At 38.2% G+C, this 16,910-nt stretch overlaps 1 protein-coding gene across 6 annotated transcripts in view; it reads right to left on the bottom strand.

Annotated features, from left to right (window-relative positions):
* Positions 1–3,697: 3,697 nt before the first annotated feature.
* KCNIP1 (potassium voltage-gated channel interacting protein 1) overlaps positions 3,698–16,910 on the bottom strand; it is a 384,666-nt gene continuing 371,453 nt past the window's right edge. For all 6 annotated transcript variants that reach the window (XM_063085913.1, XM_063085916.1, XM_063085914.1 and 3 more), the window contains 4 exons: positions 16,416–16,523; positions 5,891–5,995; positions 4,937–4,999; positions 3,698–3,745 (listed from right to left, as the gene is read on the bottom strand). In XM_063085913.1, coding sequence (XP_062941983.1) covers positions 3,698–3,745; positions 4,937–4,999; positions 5,891–5,995; positions 16,416–16,523 — 324 coding nt within the window. The remainder of the gene's footprint in view (positions 3,746–4,936; positions 5,000–5,890; positions 5,996–16,415; positions 16,524–16,910) is intronic.

Genomic DNA, 16,910 nt, shown 5'->3' with positions numbered 1-16,910 from the left:
CTGAAAAAATGGAGGGCCTCTCTTGTGGTGGGGATTGCTGGCATTTGTGGTGTGTGTGGAAACCACTGGGGTGTTTTCCAGCTTACCTTCTCTGTGCCTGATTCTGAGCAGTCCCTGCAGTGGGGTAGAGGCTGGATGCCCTGCTCTGCTCTCTATGGTGCTGTCCCCTTCTTCCATGCTTCACAAGGATCTCATCACTCTCCTTGGTGCTCTGCAGTGCATTTCCTCAGTCATTCCAGTCAAAATATATTGGTTTGTTGGTTGTTTTCGTCTCTTTTTGTGAGGGGACTAGCATCAGACCTCTATAGCCCATCTTGGGAAAAACCCCTGTCTTCAGAGATTTTACTTCAATTGATTTGGGGTGGGGCCCAGGCACTGGCATTTTTCAAATTTCCTCAGGTGATTCTGAAATGCAGCCATGAAGAGAACTACCGGCCTAGACATTGTACAGCCTCATGATGCAGGTTCAGATCTTACATAGACCTAAGTGGATATTTAGCTGCGGACTGGACACACGTCCAGCAGATGTAGGGGACCACATGGCTGCACTCAGGAGGCCCAAATAGAAGAACAGAGCTGTAGGCCCCACAATTTCCAACCATAGGCAGCAACCAATGACCATCAGATTGGGAATATTTCATGCATGCATGTGATGTTGTGGTGCCCTGCTTCTGCTAGTGATCCATGGTCAACTGAGACATTCCCCTTCTCTGCATCAGTTTCCTCATCTGTTACATGTATTCAAAGAATACCTGTGCCTCTCTGAACTGACTACAGATGAATAAGATTTGTGATGTACCCTCAGTTCCTCAGAGTGAGGCAGAATTCCCTAGTAGTGTGGGAAGAGTTTACTCTCCCTGTGGATAAAGACTGTAAAAATAAGACCCCCAAAAACATAGACAACAAAAGAAAAAATAAACAAATGGGACTATACCAAACTAAAAAGCTTCTGTATAGCAAAGGAAACAATTAACAGAGTGAAAAGACAACTTACAGAATGGGAGAACATATTTGCAAACTATAAACCTGACAAGGGGTTAATATCTGGAATATAAAAGGAACTCAAACAAACTTACAGTGAAAAAACAAATAATCAGATTAAAAATGGGCAAAGGAGCTGAATAGACATTTCTCAAAGGAGGACATACGAATAGTGAACAGGTATATGAAAAATGCTCAACATCGCTGATCATCAGGGAAATGCAAACCAAAACCACTTTGAGATACCACCTCACCCCAGTTAGAGTGGCTATGATCAAAAAGACAGAAAATAACAAATGCTGGCAAGGATGCAGAGAAAGGGAAACCCTTCCGCACTGTTGGTGGGACTGTAAACTAGTGCAGCCATTATGGAGAACAGTATGGGGGTTCCTTAAACAACTACAGCAATACTTCTACTGGGTATATATCCAAAGGAGTGGAAATCATCATATCAAAGGGATACCTGCACTCCCGTGTTTATCGCAGCTCTATTTACAATAGCCAGGCTATGGAACCAACCGAAATGTCCATTAATGGATGACTGGGTAAGGAAAATGTGGTATATATACACAACGGAATACTACTCAGCCATAAAAAAGAACGAAATCCTGCCATTTGCAGCAACATGGATGAGCCTGAAGAAAATTATGCTATGTGAAACAACCTAGGTGGAGAAAGAGAAATACTACATGTCCTCACTCATAAGTGGGAGCTGAATTCATAAATAAACAAGTAAACAATAGAGAGAGAGATTGAGAGAGAGAGAGAGAGAAACAACAATCACAATAATACGTTAAACTAGGAGAGAACAGAACTGTGGTTACTAGAGGCGGGAAGGGGAGGGGAGAGGGATACAAAGGGGGGTAAATGAGAAATTGGTTAATGGACACAAAGAATGATTACATATTGTCATTATGAATAAGCTAACTGTCCTGATTTGACTATCACACGTTGTACACAACTATTGATAGTCAACTTTTTACCCCATACGTATATGTAATAAAAAACAAAAGAAAAAAGATAAATGTAGAATACAAAGTGATGCATCTTATTACTATTAGATTTCTGTTAAATATGTATGTACATGGCAAGAATGAACTGAAACATGGGTAACTGAAAAGATATTTAGCTAATAATACCTTGTGCATATATATTCTCTTTCCTAAATATTACTCTTATAAGCTGAAAAGGGACGTAAAAACTATTTTTACCTTAAAAGAAAAATAACTCCCTTCAGAGTCCCTGTCAGCTGTGCTACCTTAGACAGGTCCCCTTACCTCTCTGAGCTTCAGTGTCCTCAGTAGTAAAACCAGGACTCTACCTTCTGGAATGCTCTACTGTGAGCATAAGATAAGGTAATGTATATAAAGCCCCTAGAGCAGCACCTGGCACGTAATAGGGACCCCATAAATTGCTTTCCTTCCAAGAATGCTACTGCTAGCTCTAAATCTGTTTAATGTGATGTGAAATGGGGAACCAAAACCCACAGTGTTCAACATAAGTAATCATTTGCTGATTACAGGCTGAAGCCACGTGATCAACCCCTGGACTCCAAATCCCACAGCAGGAGGTTCTGTCTGCCTTTTCATCTCTATGTCTCCAACCCTACCATATGGGGCTTCAGATTTTCCGCATTAAAGAGTCTTGGGAGTGGCAATCTTGTTGGAAGGGAGGTGTTGTGAAGGGTCTTGTCTTGAAGTTGCATTTGCATATGGTTATTGAATTTGCATTTGAATTAGATGTTTGCTTGGGATGGTTTGGGGGCTGGAGAGGATAATGTCACTGTCTGGAACAGTGTTGGGCAGAGAGTAAATACTAACAGCTGCATGCTGAATAAGTGGATTAACCTTCCCTTTTCATATCTTACCTCTTCTGCCCAATGGAGTCATGGAAGAAATGATTGAGAGTATAAGAAATAGTTCTGTTTATTGATTAGAACGTGGTATAAAATCACAGCAATTTGCAGGCATTCTGGACTTTCCAGGAGGAACATGCATTGCTGGGCTTGAGCAGGGGATGGAGTGGAGTTATGGACCACTAGGTAATGGCTCCCTTCCTGGGCATATTAAGAGACTTGCACTACCAGCACAGATGTTAGTGTGACAGAATTATTGCCTCTGGAAACAAATGACATGGGTAGTTTGGGTCATCAAACAATGCCATGCTTAATAATTCAATCCTATCTTACACAAGTTAGGTGCTGGCACTCCCAATCTAGTCATGGTAGATCCTAATTGTTCCGTATTACACTCACTCTTCCCATCAGAGGAAGAGAAACAGGCACATCGGTTTGGGAGGCCATCAGAAGATGGTGTGCATTTGGCTCAGGTCCTCTTGCTTCCAGATTCATCAAGGTCTGCTCAACTTGGAGGCGGTGGGCTGGGGGCATCTAAGCAGAAAATTGTGCACTACTGTTTAAGCTCAAGCAGAGGGACCTTCCATAGGGCAGCAGTGTGAAGAGATGAGCATGCTTTCAAAACAAACTCAAATTTCATCTTTTCTCTCTCAAGAAGAGGGAAGAGGAAGAGCTGGCAATCAGAGACTGAGCCACTTGATGCTGGGTTCCATAGAAAGTCTTCAGCAGAGAATTCTTCCAAAGTGTAAAAGGTATTTCTGTCCCAAGAGTTGATGTGTAAAATCAGAGGGCAGATCAGGGTGTTAAGGTGGTTGTTTTTAGTAAAATGTCTCTGAGAGTTGGATGGCTGAGTGTCCCCAGTTACATGACATTTTGGAACAGCTGGAGAGACCTCATAATGTTGTCATCCTGGGAAGAGAGGAGGGGAAAGGAGAATGGTTATATAACTCTCTGAGGCTCCTCGCTGAAAAGCTCTGTAACTCTGCAGAACAAATCTCAAACATGGGTTTCCTATGCAGAAAGAACGCAACAAGAGTATGAGAAACAAGGAGTATGGAGTGGAGACCTCGGAAGTGATCAACTCAAAGCAAGAAGCACCTTCTTTAGCTTTAAAGAGGAAATTCAGTAGAAATAAATTACCCAGTAAAATAGTGAGTTGCTTCTTTTAAGAAGCTCTGGGCAATTGCATTTTATCAAATGACTTTTGCACATTTACTGAGATAATCATATATATTTTTCTTTTTTATTCTATTAATGTGATTAATTACACTGACTAATTCTTGAATATTAAACCAACTTTGCATTCCTGGAATAAACCCCATTTGTTCAGAATGTATTGTGCTTTTATATCAATTGCTGAATTTGATTTCTTTGCATCTATGTTCAGAAGGAATATATTAAGCCTGACATTTTTTCAATCTTGTAATGGCCTTGTCAAGTTTTCATGTTAGAGTTATGATAACCTCATAAATCAAGTTGAGAAGTTTCTCTATTTTCTCTATTTCCTGAGTTTGTATAAGATTAGTATTGTTTCTTCTTTAAGTGTTTGGAAGAATGTACCAGTGAACCTATCTGAGCCTTCATTTGCTCTGGGAGAAAGTTTTAAATTACAGATTCAATTTCTTAAAAAAGACATAGTCAGATTTTCTACTTCCTTTTGTGTTAGTTTTGATATGTTGTGTTTTACAAGGAATTTGTAGATTTCATATAAGTTGTCAAGTTTATTGGATAATGAACTTTATTATCTTTTAATGTCTGTAAAGCCTATAGTGATTTTGCCCTTTTCATTTCTTTGATTGATAATTTGAGTTTTCTCTCTCTTTTATTATATGTTCACAGAACCCCTTCTGGGTTCACACATTCCCCCAGACCCCTATGTAGGCTGTCTGCTCAGTCCTGAACTTAGCCAAGACCAACCACAGGCCAGGTTGAGGACTGGGGATGGCTGGGCTTCTGAGTTCTTGTTGTGGTTGCTGTTGGCTCTGATCGGAGGGGTCACAGGTATGTGCAGGATTCTCATTCACTTCCTTCTGCAGGTCCCCGAGCCCCAGATTTCCTCTCCTGGATTTAGAGGTATTGTATCCTGAGATCTCTCCTTACCTCCTGACAGGACTCAAGAAATTCATCTAAAGTCACGATGCCATCTTTATTTTTGTCCATTTTCTGAAAGACACAACAGGAAGCACTTTAAAAAACCTGGTAATCTGCATCCCCAAACTTGCATTTGTTAATCAACTTCACTCCAAGAATTAAAGTGGTCTTTCACTGGCCAGACAACTCCAATCAGGCCTTGGTTACAGCACTTTGACATCCATGAGCTTCCTTAAATCAAGACTTTCTCCAGACACTCATCACCTCATTTCTGGATTACTCTGCTGACATCCTATCACGTCTCCCCTACACTCTCTACTGGTCTGTCCATCTGACAGAAAGAACACTGGACACAAGAAGTTCTGGTTCTGTCTCTGTCACTTCCTGTGTTACCTTGCACAAGTCCATAGAGGCCTGTTTTCCCATTTGCAAAGTGGGAGATTAGCCTAGAGTGAGGTCTGACAGTCTCTGATGCTCTACTGTTAGGCTAGGCTTTTACTAAAACACTACTATGATCATGCTACTTCTCTACTCAAGTATCAACAATAGCCACCCATTCTTTATCACAGCAAGGCTAACCTCTTCCATTTAAAGATCTCACAAGCTGGTCCTATACCAGTTTCTAATCTTATTTCCCCTTAGTCCTCAGACACAGATGCCTAATATCTACACAAATGTGATTAATGAAGTCTTCTCTGTTTACTCTGATCTCCCAAGGATTTTTATAGAACTGAGAGTTCTATACCACTTACCTTTAATAATGTACTTCTCTGTTCTCTTCTGTAGTGCATATTTATCTGTTTAACAAGATCATCTCTTCCTTGAGGATAATATATTTTGTAATTATTTTCTGTTACCTACAATGCTAAGTACAGGGTTGGACACAAACCACTTGCTCAGATGCTTGTGGGTTGACTGAACGAAGTTAGGCTTTTAGCTCATGCTCAGGGTGTCTGCACTTACCTGGAAGAAGACATCCACGTGCTGCCTTGGAGTGTCTTCTTTGAGCACAGGATATGTGTATTTCCCCATCATGTCATAGATGGCTTTGACAATGTCCATCATCTCCTGGAGAGGAGACATGGAAGCACAGAGTGTAGAAACCATGAGGTCAAGCTCTTCTTAGGTGACAGTTGGGGCTTCTTGCCAGTGAAAGTGATTAAAAGAAACTTCTTCCGCAGATGAAAGGGAGTTAGAAAGCAAGCTGAAAGGGCAGTATTCTGGAGGCCTCCTCTTACAGAGAAGACAGCGGAAAATTCCCTTTGCCTTCAGAAGCTCTTGGGCAGGTTATCTTTTCTTGGGCATTGTCTTCTGTGAGGGGTGATGGGTGGGATCCCTATTCCACAGACTTGAGGCAAATAAAATATTATTCTGACTTAAAGGTAAGTTAATGTTCTGGCTTGAGGATTAAAAATCTTCTCAGGTTCTGTTGCTGTTTTAAGTTAAGAAAATGAACCAACAGCCAGGATTATCCACTGGACACTTGAGGTCAACGGTTCCACAGACTAAGGCACTTATTAAAAAGATCAGTTCTCAAGTCTACCCAAATCTACTGAATCAGAACTTCCTAGGACTAGGTCCTAGGCATCTCTATTTTTATCAAGGTATATTAGGAACCATTATTCTGATCATCCTGGCCCCTACTCAGAACTGGGGTAAAAGGATGTAGGAAGACAGTCTTCTCTTTGGAATGTTTGATGTGGTTTCTAGAGAGAACCAGGGGACAGCCTCTACTATACTACTCCTCATTCCATGTGCTTATTTTATTTTGTTTTGTTTTTTAACCTATTATTAGTAATTTTAGACTTACAGAAAAGTGATAGTACAGAGAATTCATGTATACCTTTCACCTAGCTTCCCTTAATATTAGTAACTTGCATAACCAGAGCACAATTATCAAAACATGGAAATTAACACTGCTACAATACTATTAAATAATCTCTAGAGTTTATTTATTTATATAATTTTTATTGAATCGTAATTGATTATACATATTTTGGGGGTTCAATGTTGAGATATGTTGATTAAATCAATATTACTAGCATATATATTGTTACAAATCATACTTATTCTTTATGCTCCTTGTCCAATCTCTCCCCATCCCCATCTCCCTCCCCCCTCCCTCCTCTAATTACTCTAGATTTCTTCTCTCCTGAAAGAGTAATGGTTACTCTGTTGATTAGTTACTTAGATGATCTGCCCAATGCTGAGAGTTGTGTTCAAGTCCCCCAATATTATCATAGAGCAGATGCTGCTTCTGTCACTCTGGAATGGGCTTTGTGGAGAAAGACATTCTCTTCTTTTCTTTGGTCTCTGCTGAGGACTCTCCTTGTGTTAATGCACTTGAGTGGCTGGTGACCAATCTGTGTGATGGTTGTGGTGTCCAGCCACTTTTGAGGCAGCTGTGGCTATTGTGGTGGCTGTGGTGGGCCACCCACATGGAGGTGATGTTTTTGGCATGCTCCTTGGCACCGGCAGTGTTCCTGGTTCTGGGGTGGAGTCCGGTCCCCAGCTCCAAGCCTCAGGACCCCAGGTGGACCCTGAGGCACTGGTGGTGTGCCTGGGCCAGAACTAATTTTTTGTCCTTTGCTTACTTATAAAATGGGGGAGCTTCCTGTGAGGACCAGTACTTGAGCTGTGAGGTTGAGCTAAATTGCTGCTTTGCTGCGGCTTCCCTAGGGAAGGCTTTTTTGCAGCTCAGGTTTTAATGGTTGACTTTATAGTTACTTCCGGCTCTCCAGAGACCCAGTGCACCTGGGTTGTGTAGAAACTCTGATCTGGGCCTGAGTCTTTTCATCAAACTGCACCCCAAGCAATTCTGTATTCCTGACCAGTCTCCACTGAGTGGTCCTACGCTGATTGGGGGCCAGATCAGCTGTCCTTGCTGTGCCCCAGTGTTCTCCCAGTGGGCCCGTCTCCCCCTCTGCCTGTGCTACAAACACTTCCCATGGGATGGGCCATGTGCAGTCTCTTGAAATGACTCACTGGCCTCTGAGTGGCTCCTTTTTTCAGCTGTTGTGGCTCCTTGCTCCTATGTGGGTCCACAGGAACCCTATTAGGGGTCTTGCTGGCCTGGGGGCCACCAAAGCCCTCTTCTCCCCTGCTGCCTCCAAGCAACTCCATTTGAAGGGCACAGTTGCAGCTTTTGCCAGCTCCTGCTCCTGCTCCGTGTGCTGAGCAGCTCCAGCCTTAAAGTGGTTGTGGCACGAAATGGTCAGAACGGTTTTTTCTTTTTCTCATCGTGGCTTCTGCCACCCTCAGGTACTCCGTAGGTCTCTCTTCCTCTTCCTTTGAGCTCTAGAGGCCCCAGCTTGGCTGTTGTTGCGTTTTTATAGTTTGTAAATTGGTTGATTTGTGGGAGAGAGTGATGCTGGGGCCTGTCTATTCTGCCATCTTGACCAGAAACATAGAGTTTATTTAAATTTCATCAGTTTTTCTCTTAATGTCTTTTTTCTCTTTGAGGGTCTGGAAAAACTATGGGCCGGCCTGTGGCTCACTCGGGAGAGTCTGGTGCTGATAACACCAAGGCCACAGGTTTGGATTCCATATAGGGATGGCCGGTTTGCTCACTGGCCGAGCATGGTGCTGACAACACCAAATCAAGGGTTAAGATCCCCTTACCGGTCGTCTTTTTAAAACAAACAAACAAACAAACAAAAAAACTATTACTGTGGTGTTCACCTGATGGTAATTTTGTATTTTCTTTATTCCTACTAGGTGTGTTAATTGGAATTCTTCTGTGAGGAAGAGCTGCCCCTTCTCCATTTATTTATGTATTCAATTATTTTATTTATATCAGTATAAACTCAAGGATATTTATTATATTTTGTAGTAAATATAATACTATCATTCACATTTTTTTTTTTTGCTCAAATTGCTTTAGCTTTGGCTATTGAAACTCCTTCAGGTTGACTTCGACAGCCTTTTGACAAGTCCCCATTAAAAATTTTTTTTTTAAATTTAGCACTTTCATACTTTCCAGTACTACAAGATACCACAGGATCATCTTGTATTTTCTCTTTGCCAGTCCTGGAACCAACCACTTCTCCAAGGAGACTTTTTTTTTGAATTGGAGAATGAAGTTTAGAAACCAAGGTCTGGGTGCTAGGTGTGCTCACTGCTACAGGGGTGTCATTGCTCCAAGTCTTTCTCAGCAAACACAGCTAGGAAACATGTTTCTGACCATGTGTTTATTTTAAAATGTATGCTTTGGCCAGCCCTGTGGCTTGCTCGGGAGAGTGAAGTGCTGGTAGCACCGAGGCCACGGGTTCTGATCCTCTATGGGGATGGCCGGTGCGCTCACTGGCTGAGTGTGGTGCAGACAACATGTGCCAAGGGTTGTGATCCCCTTACTGGTCAAAAAAAAAAAAATGTATGCTTTACAAGCCTTTCCATCACATGACCATTGGTGTTTTTCCTGTCTGAGTGACTTCTATTGGAGAAGGGACTTAAAGACCAATTTTGATTGCTTTCTCAGGATTTTCATTACCTATAACCTGGATGAGAGAGATTATCTCCAAATAACTGCCAGGGGAAGAGCTAGTTAAGTTTTCTAAGAAGCTTCTTATCCACACTTTCTTTTTCTTTTGAGGGACACTTTATTAATTCTGCTATCCAGAGAGGTCTGATATTCATAGGGGCAATTCTGTCTAGTTTGCAAATTAGAAAAAGGGAGCAGGAGTTAATAAGATTATTCAGTGATGGAATGAATAACTGTTGAAACAAGGTTGAAGACCAGGTGGTACAAATCCCATTTTAGGGTTCTTTATATATTTTGCAAAGTAGAATTTGAATATTTTGAAGTATCATATTCCTGACTATGTATACAAGCATTTAATTTTTTATAAAATTGAGATAATATCATAATATTACTTTATAAAGTGATTTAAAAATGTAAGGTATCATACTAATTTTTATAACATATTAATCTCCCATAATTTTAAATGATTGCCTGCTATTCCATTATATGTATTTACTAGAATTCATTTTTAAAATCTGCTATTAGCAAGTATTATGCTTTTCACATTTTGTGGGACTATTAGCTAAAGATTATTCTTGCTTTTAAATCTTTGTGTCCATTTTTTATTTCCTTGTGACATATAACAAGAAGTGGCTTTTCTGGGTAAATGGGATACATAACTTTTAAGGCTTTTGATGCACATTACTCAAATATATTTTAGAAAGTTTGTATCATGACACTGTCACCGACGAGGTATGAAGATCACTTTCTACCATTTGTCTAATAAACAAACGACATTTCACTGTTGTTTTAGTATGCTTTACTTTCTTCATGACGTTTTGAATATATGTATTGACTGTTTTTATTTCTTTTACTATGAACTATTTGTTCATCTGCTTTGCTCATTGTGTTCATCTATTTCTAATTGGACTGTGAGCACTCTTTACGTATTCTGGTAGATTTATTAATTTATCATTTTATTAATTTAGTCAAATGACATTTTAAAGTATCTACCATGTGCTGGATACTGTGTCAAGGAAATACAAAGACACGCAAGATAAATATGATGTTTGCTTTTATCAGATGACAGCTTAGTGAGGAATATCAACTTTTTCTATAATTATTATAAGTTGTAGATATTTTTAACTATTTTGCCATTTGCTTTTCAACTTTGTTTATGGTGATTTTTGATGTACAGAATTTAAAACTGTTTACAAAAGCCATCAATAATTTTCCTCTTTACATATTCTGGTAGATTTATTAATTTATCATTTTATTAATTTAGTCAAATGACATTTTAAAGTATCTACCATGTGCTGGATACTGTGTCAAGGAAATACAAAGACACACAAGATAAATATGATGTTTGCTTTTATCAGATGACAGCTTAGTGAGGAATATCAACTTTTTCTATAATTATTATAAGTTGTAGATATTTTTAACTAGTTTGCCATTTGCTTTTCAACTTTGTTTATGGTGTTTTTTGATGTACAGAATTTAAAACTGTTTACAAAAGCCATCAATAATTTTCCTCATTACTTCTAACTTTGATTTTATGCTTTTTTCATTCTAAGATCGGATATTTACATGTGACTTCTAGTTCCTTTATAGTTAAAAACCAGCTGTATATATCAATAATTCGTTTGGATGTATGGTATTAAGTGAGAATATTTATTTATTTATTGCCAAAATAGCTAACCAGTTTTCGCTGAATCATTATTCATCATTTCTCTATTGAAAATGCTCCCTTTTTTATAGACCAAGTTATTATTTGTACCTATTTGTATTTCTGTTCCATTGATCTGCCTGGTCCTCTTCCATTGCCATAATGTTTTAATAGTTTCAGCTTTATAATATATTTCAATATCTGGTAGAGTAAGTTCCACCATTTTTCTTCTTTTTGAAAATTATCTTTGCTATTCTCATTTCATTTTTCTTCCAATGTAACTTTATAACAATTGTGCAAAATTCTCTCCTCAAATAACACATTCATTTTGGTTAGAAATAAAATAAATCTAAAGTTACTTAGAGAGGTTATGGAGAAAAAGGAACTCTCATACACTGTTGGTGGCACTGCAAAGTGGTGCAGCCTTTATGGAAAATGGTATGGAGGTTCCTGAAACAATTACAGATAGATCTGCCATAATGATCCAGCTATTCCACTGCTGGGAGCATACCCAGAGGAATGGAAATCATGCCGAAAGGATACCTGTATTCCAATGTTTATTTCAGCTCTATTTACAATAGCCAAGAGTTGGAACCAGCCCAAATGTCCATCATCAGATGAGTGGATAAGGAAACTGTGGTACAACTACACAATGGAATACTACTCTGCTATAAAAAAGAATGAAATACTGCCATTTGCAACAACATGGATGGACTTAGAGAAAATTATATTAAGTGAAAGAAGTCAGACACAGAAAGAGAAATACCATGTTTTCACTTATTTGTGGGAGCTAAAAATAAATAAATGAATAAGCAAACAAATAAAGGGCAGAGGGGAAGTAGACACAACAATCACACAATTCCTTGAACTTGTTAAGACAAGTGAATAGATATGATGTGGGGGGGAGGGGAGAGGGGAAGGGGAGAGAGGGAGGGGGAAAAGGAATGGGTAAAGGGTCATGAAAGTCAACTACAATGTATATTGAGAAGTTAAAATAAAAATAAAAAAATAGTTACTTAGAGAAGAACAGCTATCTTTACAATATTGCTATCTTTATAATACACTCCCCTTCAGAAAAATATCTCTCTACTTATCCAAGTCTTCTTTTTGAGTTTCTCAGAAAACCTTTTCTTCATCTAAATTACAGATATTTAAAAATGCCCATGCACTTTACATTTTATTATTATTGTAATTAGATTATTTTCATTGCAGTTTTCTAACTAGTCATAACTGATACACAGGCCAACCAATTTCTTTTTGTACATGTATTTTATTAAGTCACTTTGCTGTTTTTTTTCCAAGTTCTAATTGTTTTAAGTTGATTGTTATCTTTTTTTTTTCTGGGTAGAGAATCATGTCATTAACAAAGAATGTTGCAATTTCCCATATTTATATCTAATTTCTTTTTCTGTCTTACTCTATTTCAAAGACTTTCAGAAAATGTTAAATAGTGATAGTAGTTAGCAGTGTGCACACTTGTCTCATTCTTGCCTTCAGTGAGAATTTCTGTAGTGTCATCATAAAGCATGAAGCTGTGTATTAGGCTGAGGTATTTTCTATTATGTTGAAGAAGTATTTCATCCCTTGTTTATTAAGAATTTTTAAAAAGAAATTATCAAGAATAGATGATAATTTTATTGAGTGTGATTTTAGGATTATATGGTTTAATCTTTTGGTATATTATATTAACAGACTTTTTCTACTGTTGAACTATTCCTGCATTCCTGGAATAAACCTAATGCTAGTAATGTGCATTACTTTAAATAGAAGGCTAGGATTTAATTTCCTTGTATTATTTAGGATTTGTGACATATATTTTTGAGTGAGATTGGACTCTTATTTTCTTTTTCCCTGCTTTATTTGACAGGATTTTTTCATTAAACACATTTTTTTGAGCACCTTCTATTAGCTAGGCACTTCCACCTTACACAAAGCTGTTTTCTTTTTTTAAATAAATCAAATTTATTAGAGCATAATTTGCTTACAACAAATTCATCCATTTTAAGTGTACTGTTTGATGAGTTTTGACAAATGTATATACCCATGTAACCCCCACCACACTCAAGATATAGATGATTTTCATAACCACAAGAAATTCCTTCATGCCCCTTTGCAATGAGTGTCTCTCAGCCTCTGGCTTCAGGCAATCACGAATTTAATTTCTGTCACTATAGATTAATTTTTATTTTCTAAAATTTCATATTCATGAAATCATACAGTGTAAATTCTTTTGAGTCTGGCTTCATTCACTCAGCTTACTGTTTATGAGATCCATGCACATTGTTGCATGTAGTAGTAATTTATTTCTTTTTACTGCCATGTAGTAATACATTGAATGGATTTACTACTCTGTTTATCCATCATCATGTTGATAGATAATTGGGTTGTTTTCAGTTTCGGGACTAGGATGAATAAAACTGCTGTTAATATCTCTGTATAGGTCTTTATGGAATTACATATTTTCATTTCTTTTGGTAAATTCCTAGGAGTGGGATTTCTGGGTTATATGTTAAGTGAATGTGGAACTTTATCAAAGACGCCAAAATGTTTTCCAAAGTGTTTGTATCGTTTTACATTTCCACCAGCAATGTCTGAGAGTTTCTATTGCTCCACATTCTTGCCAACACTTCGTATTGTCCAGTCTTTTTAATTGTAGCCATTCTAGTAGGTATGTAATTATATTTCATTGTAGTTATAAACTTGCATTTCTTTGAAGACCAGAGATATGAAGCAACTTTTCGTGGGTTTATTGGCCATTCGTGTATCTTCTTTTCTAAAGTGTCTGTTCAACTCTTTTGCCTATTTAAAATTGAGTTATTTATCTTATTAAATTAGAAACGCTCCTTATATATTCTGGATACCAGTGTTTTGTCAAATATACAATTTGCAAAAATTTTCTCCAAGTCTATGGCTTGCATTTCCATTTTCTCAAAGGTGTCTTCTGAGGAACAGAAATTTGTAGTTTTGATAAAATCAAGTTTATCAATTTTTCTTCTATAGGATTTTCTTTTTTATGTGTCTTAAGATATCCTTTTCCAACTCCAAAGTTGTGAGGATATTTCTCTTATGTATTCTTTAAGAAAGCAGCTTTGGTTTTTGCATTTAAGTCTATGATCCATTTCAAGCTGCTTTTTGTGTTTGGCACGAGGTGAAGGTTAAGATCCATTTTTGTTTCCAAATGGATGTACAGTTGTTACAGCACCACTTGTTGATAACACTGTTTTCCCCCTTTTATTTCTTTGGCATCTTTTTCAAAATGATGATACATGGGTGGCTCTATTTCTGGACTCTTGTCTATCCTTATGCCAGTTCCCCACTGTCTTGATTACTGCACCGTTATATTAAGTTTTGATATAAGGTAGTTTTAGGTCTCCAACTTTGTTCTTTTTCAGTTGTTTTGCTTATTTTATGTTTACATTTCCATATACATTTTAGATCAGTTCATCAATTTCTACAAAATGCCTGCTGAGATCTTGATTGAGATTGCACTAAACCTATAAATCAAATCTGGGAGAATCTACATGTTAATTTTATTGGGTTTTCCAACCCATGACATGGTATATCTCTGCTTATTTGGGTCTTTACCTTCTCTCTGCAACATTATGTAGTTTCCAATGTGTAAGTCTAGCACCTATTTTGTTGAATTTATTCCAAAGCATTTTGTATATTTTGATGTTACCTTTAATGGTATTTTAAAAAATTTAATTTTCCAATTTGTTCTATATAGAAATACAAGTGATTTTTGCAAATAGAACTTACATCCTGTTACCTTGGTAATTTACTTATTATTTCTAGTGGTTTTCTTATAAACTCCTTAGGATTTTCTATTAATACAATGGTGTCATTACACATAAAGACAGTTTTAATTCTTCCTTTCCAATCTATATCCCTTTGATTTCCTTTATTTTTATTTTTTTCTATTTCAGTTTCCTCGTTTTATTTCTCATCCTGTGGGGAAAGCATTCAGTCTTCCACCATTAAGTATGATATTAGTTGCAGGATTTTTATATCAGGTTGAGAAAATTCCCTCTTATTTTTAGTTTGTTGGGAATTTTATCATAAATGGGCACTGATTCTTGTCAAATGCTTTTTCTGCATCTATTGAGTTGATATATATAGTTTTTATTCTCTATTCTGTTGGTATAGTGAGTTACGTTAGTTGATTTTTGAATGTTAAATTAACCTTGCATTCCTAGAAGAAACTTCACTTAGTCATAGCTATTGTCCTTTTTATATATTGATAGATTCAATTTGCTAATATTTTGTTAAAGCTTTTTGTGTCTATACTCATAAAAGACACTGGTTTGTGTTTTCAGTGGCTGTTCCTTCTGCCTGGACCACTTTTCCTGGCTTTTTGCACAGGAACAGATGGCAACACCATCTCAGAGAGGGCTTTGCTGACCTTCCCTGTCAGAACACCTTCTACCTATTGATTTACGTTTTGCTTATTATGGTTCATCTCTCTACTCTGTTCCATGTCTGATTGTTTACCTCTATCTCTAGCACCTAGGACACTTAATAAACCCTCAAATATATGTTAAACAAATACATGACTGATTGAGGAATGAAATTTGGGTAAGCTCTCTGAGCTTTAGTTTCTTCCCTGTAAGGAGAGAACCTTGCAGGGTTGAGGCAAAGATTAGAAATGATATTCATTCCCCAGGCACTGTGCCTGGAACGTAGGAGCTCAGAAAGTGGGATGTTACAGGATGCTGAATTCAAGCTTCAACTGAGATACCAGAATACAGTAGACACCAAAGTGAGTTTTGAGATAGACCTGTGGGTATTTCACTGGCTAGACACATGTACTCTGAGATTCTAACAGTGTCAAGCAGTGAAGATTTAGACATTATCTGTGATGATTTCTTTAAAGATGGCTGTACTTTCTATCACCTCCTGTGGTTTTACTAGTAGGTTAAATAGGTTGTGGCCAATATGATCCAATTATAATCTCTTCCTTAGATATCTCTCTTTTCTCTTCTAGGTGCTGCCTGCAAATTCTACCATTCCATCTTTTAGTTTTAGCTTGTGGCTGCTAACCTGTCAAAGTGCAGGTTCCTGGGGGAAGAGTAATTCTTTACCCTAAGACAAATCATTTACACCCTCTGTGTGATGTGCATCAAATCAGCGTGACCCAGTGAGAATGAGTCTGTGTCATCCTTTCTTGAGTGCCTGGGAACAGGGCAGGGTGGGGCAATGGAGGAGGTCAAAGGTGACCTTCATTTTGCCAGGGACCAGCTTTGTTAGCACCCAAACAGATCCTGTCTCATTTGGACAATTTTGTCCTCACAACTGGGGCTGTTTTCTATCAGTTAGGTGCCCTCGTTGTAGCTGTCTCATGCCCCTGGCCTCAGCTCACTTACCTCTTTGTTTATGTATCCATCTTTATTGATGTCATACAAATTAAATGTCCACCTTAGTTTCTCATGGACGGTTCCTCTCAGTAAAATCGACAGAGCAGTTACAAAGTCCTGAGAAGTGGAAAAGGCAGGAGTGACATTAACTACCAAACTGTGGGGCCAGGTGAAGCTGTGTCTTTGGGTCAGACTCTATGACGCTCTTACTGAATGGTGCCTTCCACATCCTCTGTCTGCCTGGAGGAGATGGCCAAGCTCAGTGAAGAGCTCTCACCTTCCATTCTCTAGCCTGCCCCATTTTTTGGAAGGCAGCCCCTTGAAGAAGAACAGAGCTCTGCATGTGCTGACACCTCCAGACACAGGTAAACACAATCTCCTCTGTTACTGCCTTATCCCGTGGCTGCAACGGACTATGGGAACATACTGCTTGTGTTCACATCCCTCCTTTACCCACTACCTGTTTGACCTTGGGAAAGCTCATCAATCTCTCTTTGCCTTACT

The sequence above is a fragment of the Cynocephalus volans genome, chromosome 2 (assembly GCF_027409185.1).
Source record: "Cynocephalus volans isolate mCynVol1 chromosome 2, mCynVol1.pri, whole genome shotgun sequence".
NCBI classification, from domain to species: Eukaryota; Metazoa; Chordata; class Mammalia; order Dermoptera; family Cynocephalidae; genus Cynocephalus; species Cynocephalus volans.
Note: the sequence above shows the minus strand (reverse complement) of the source record. Positions and strands in the feature narration are given on the sequence as shown.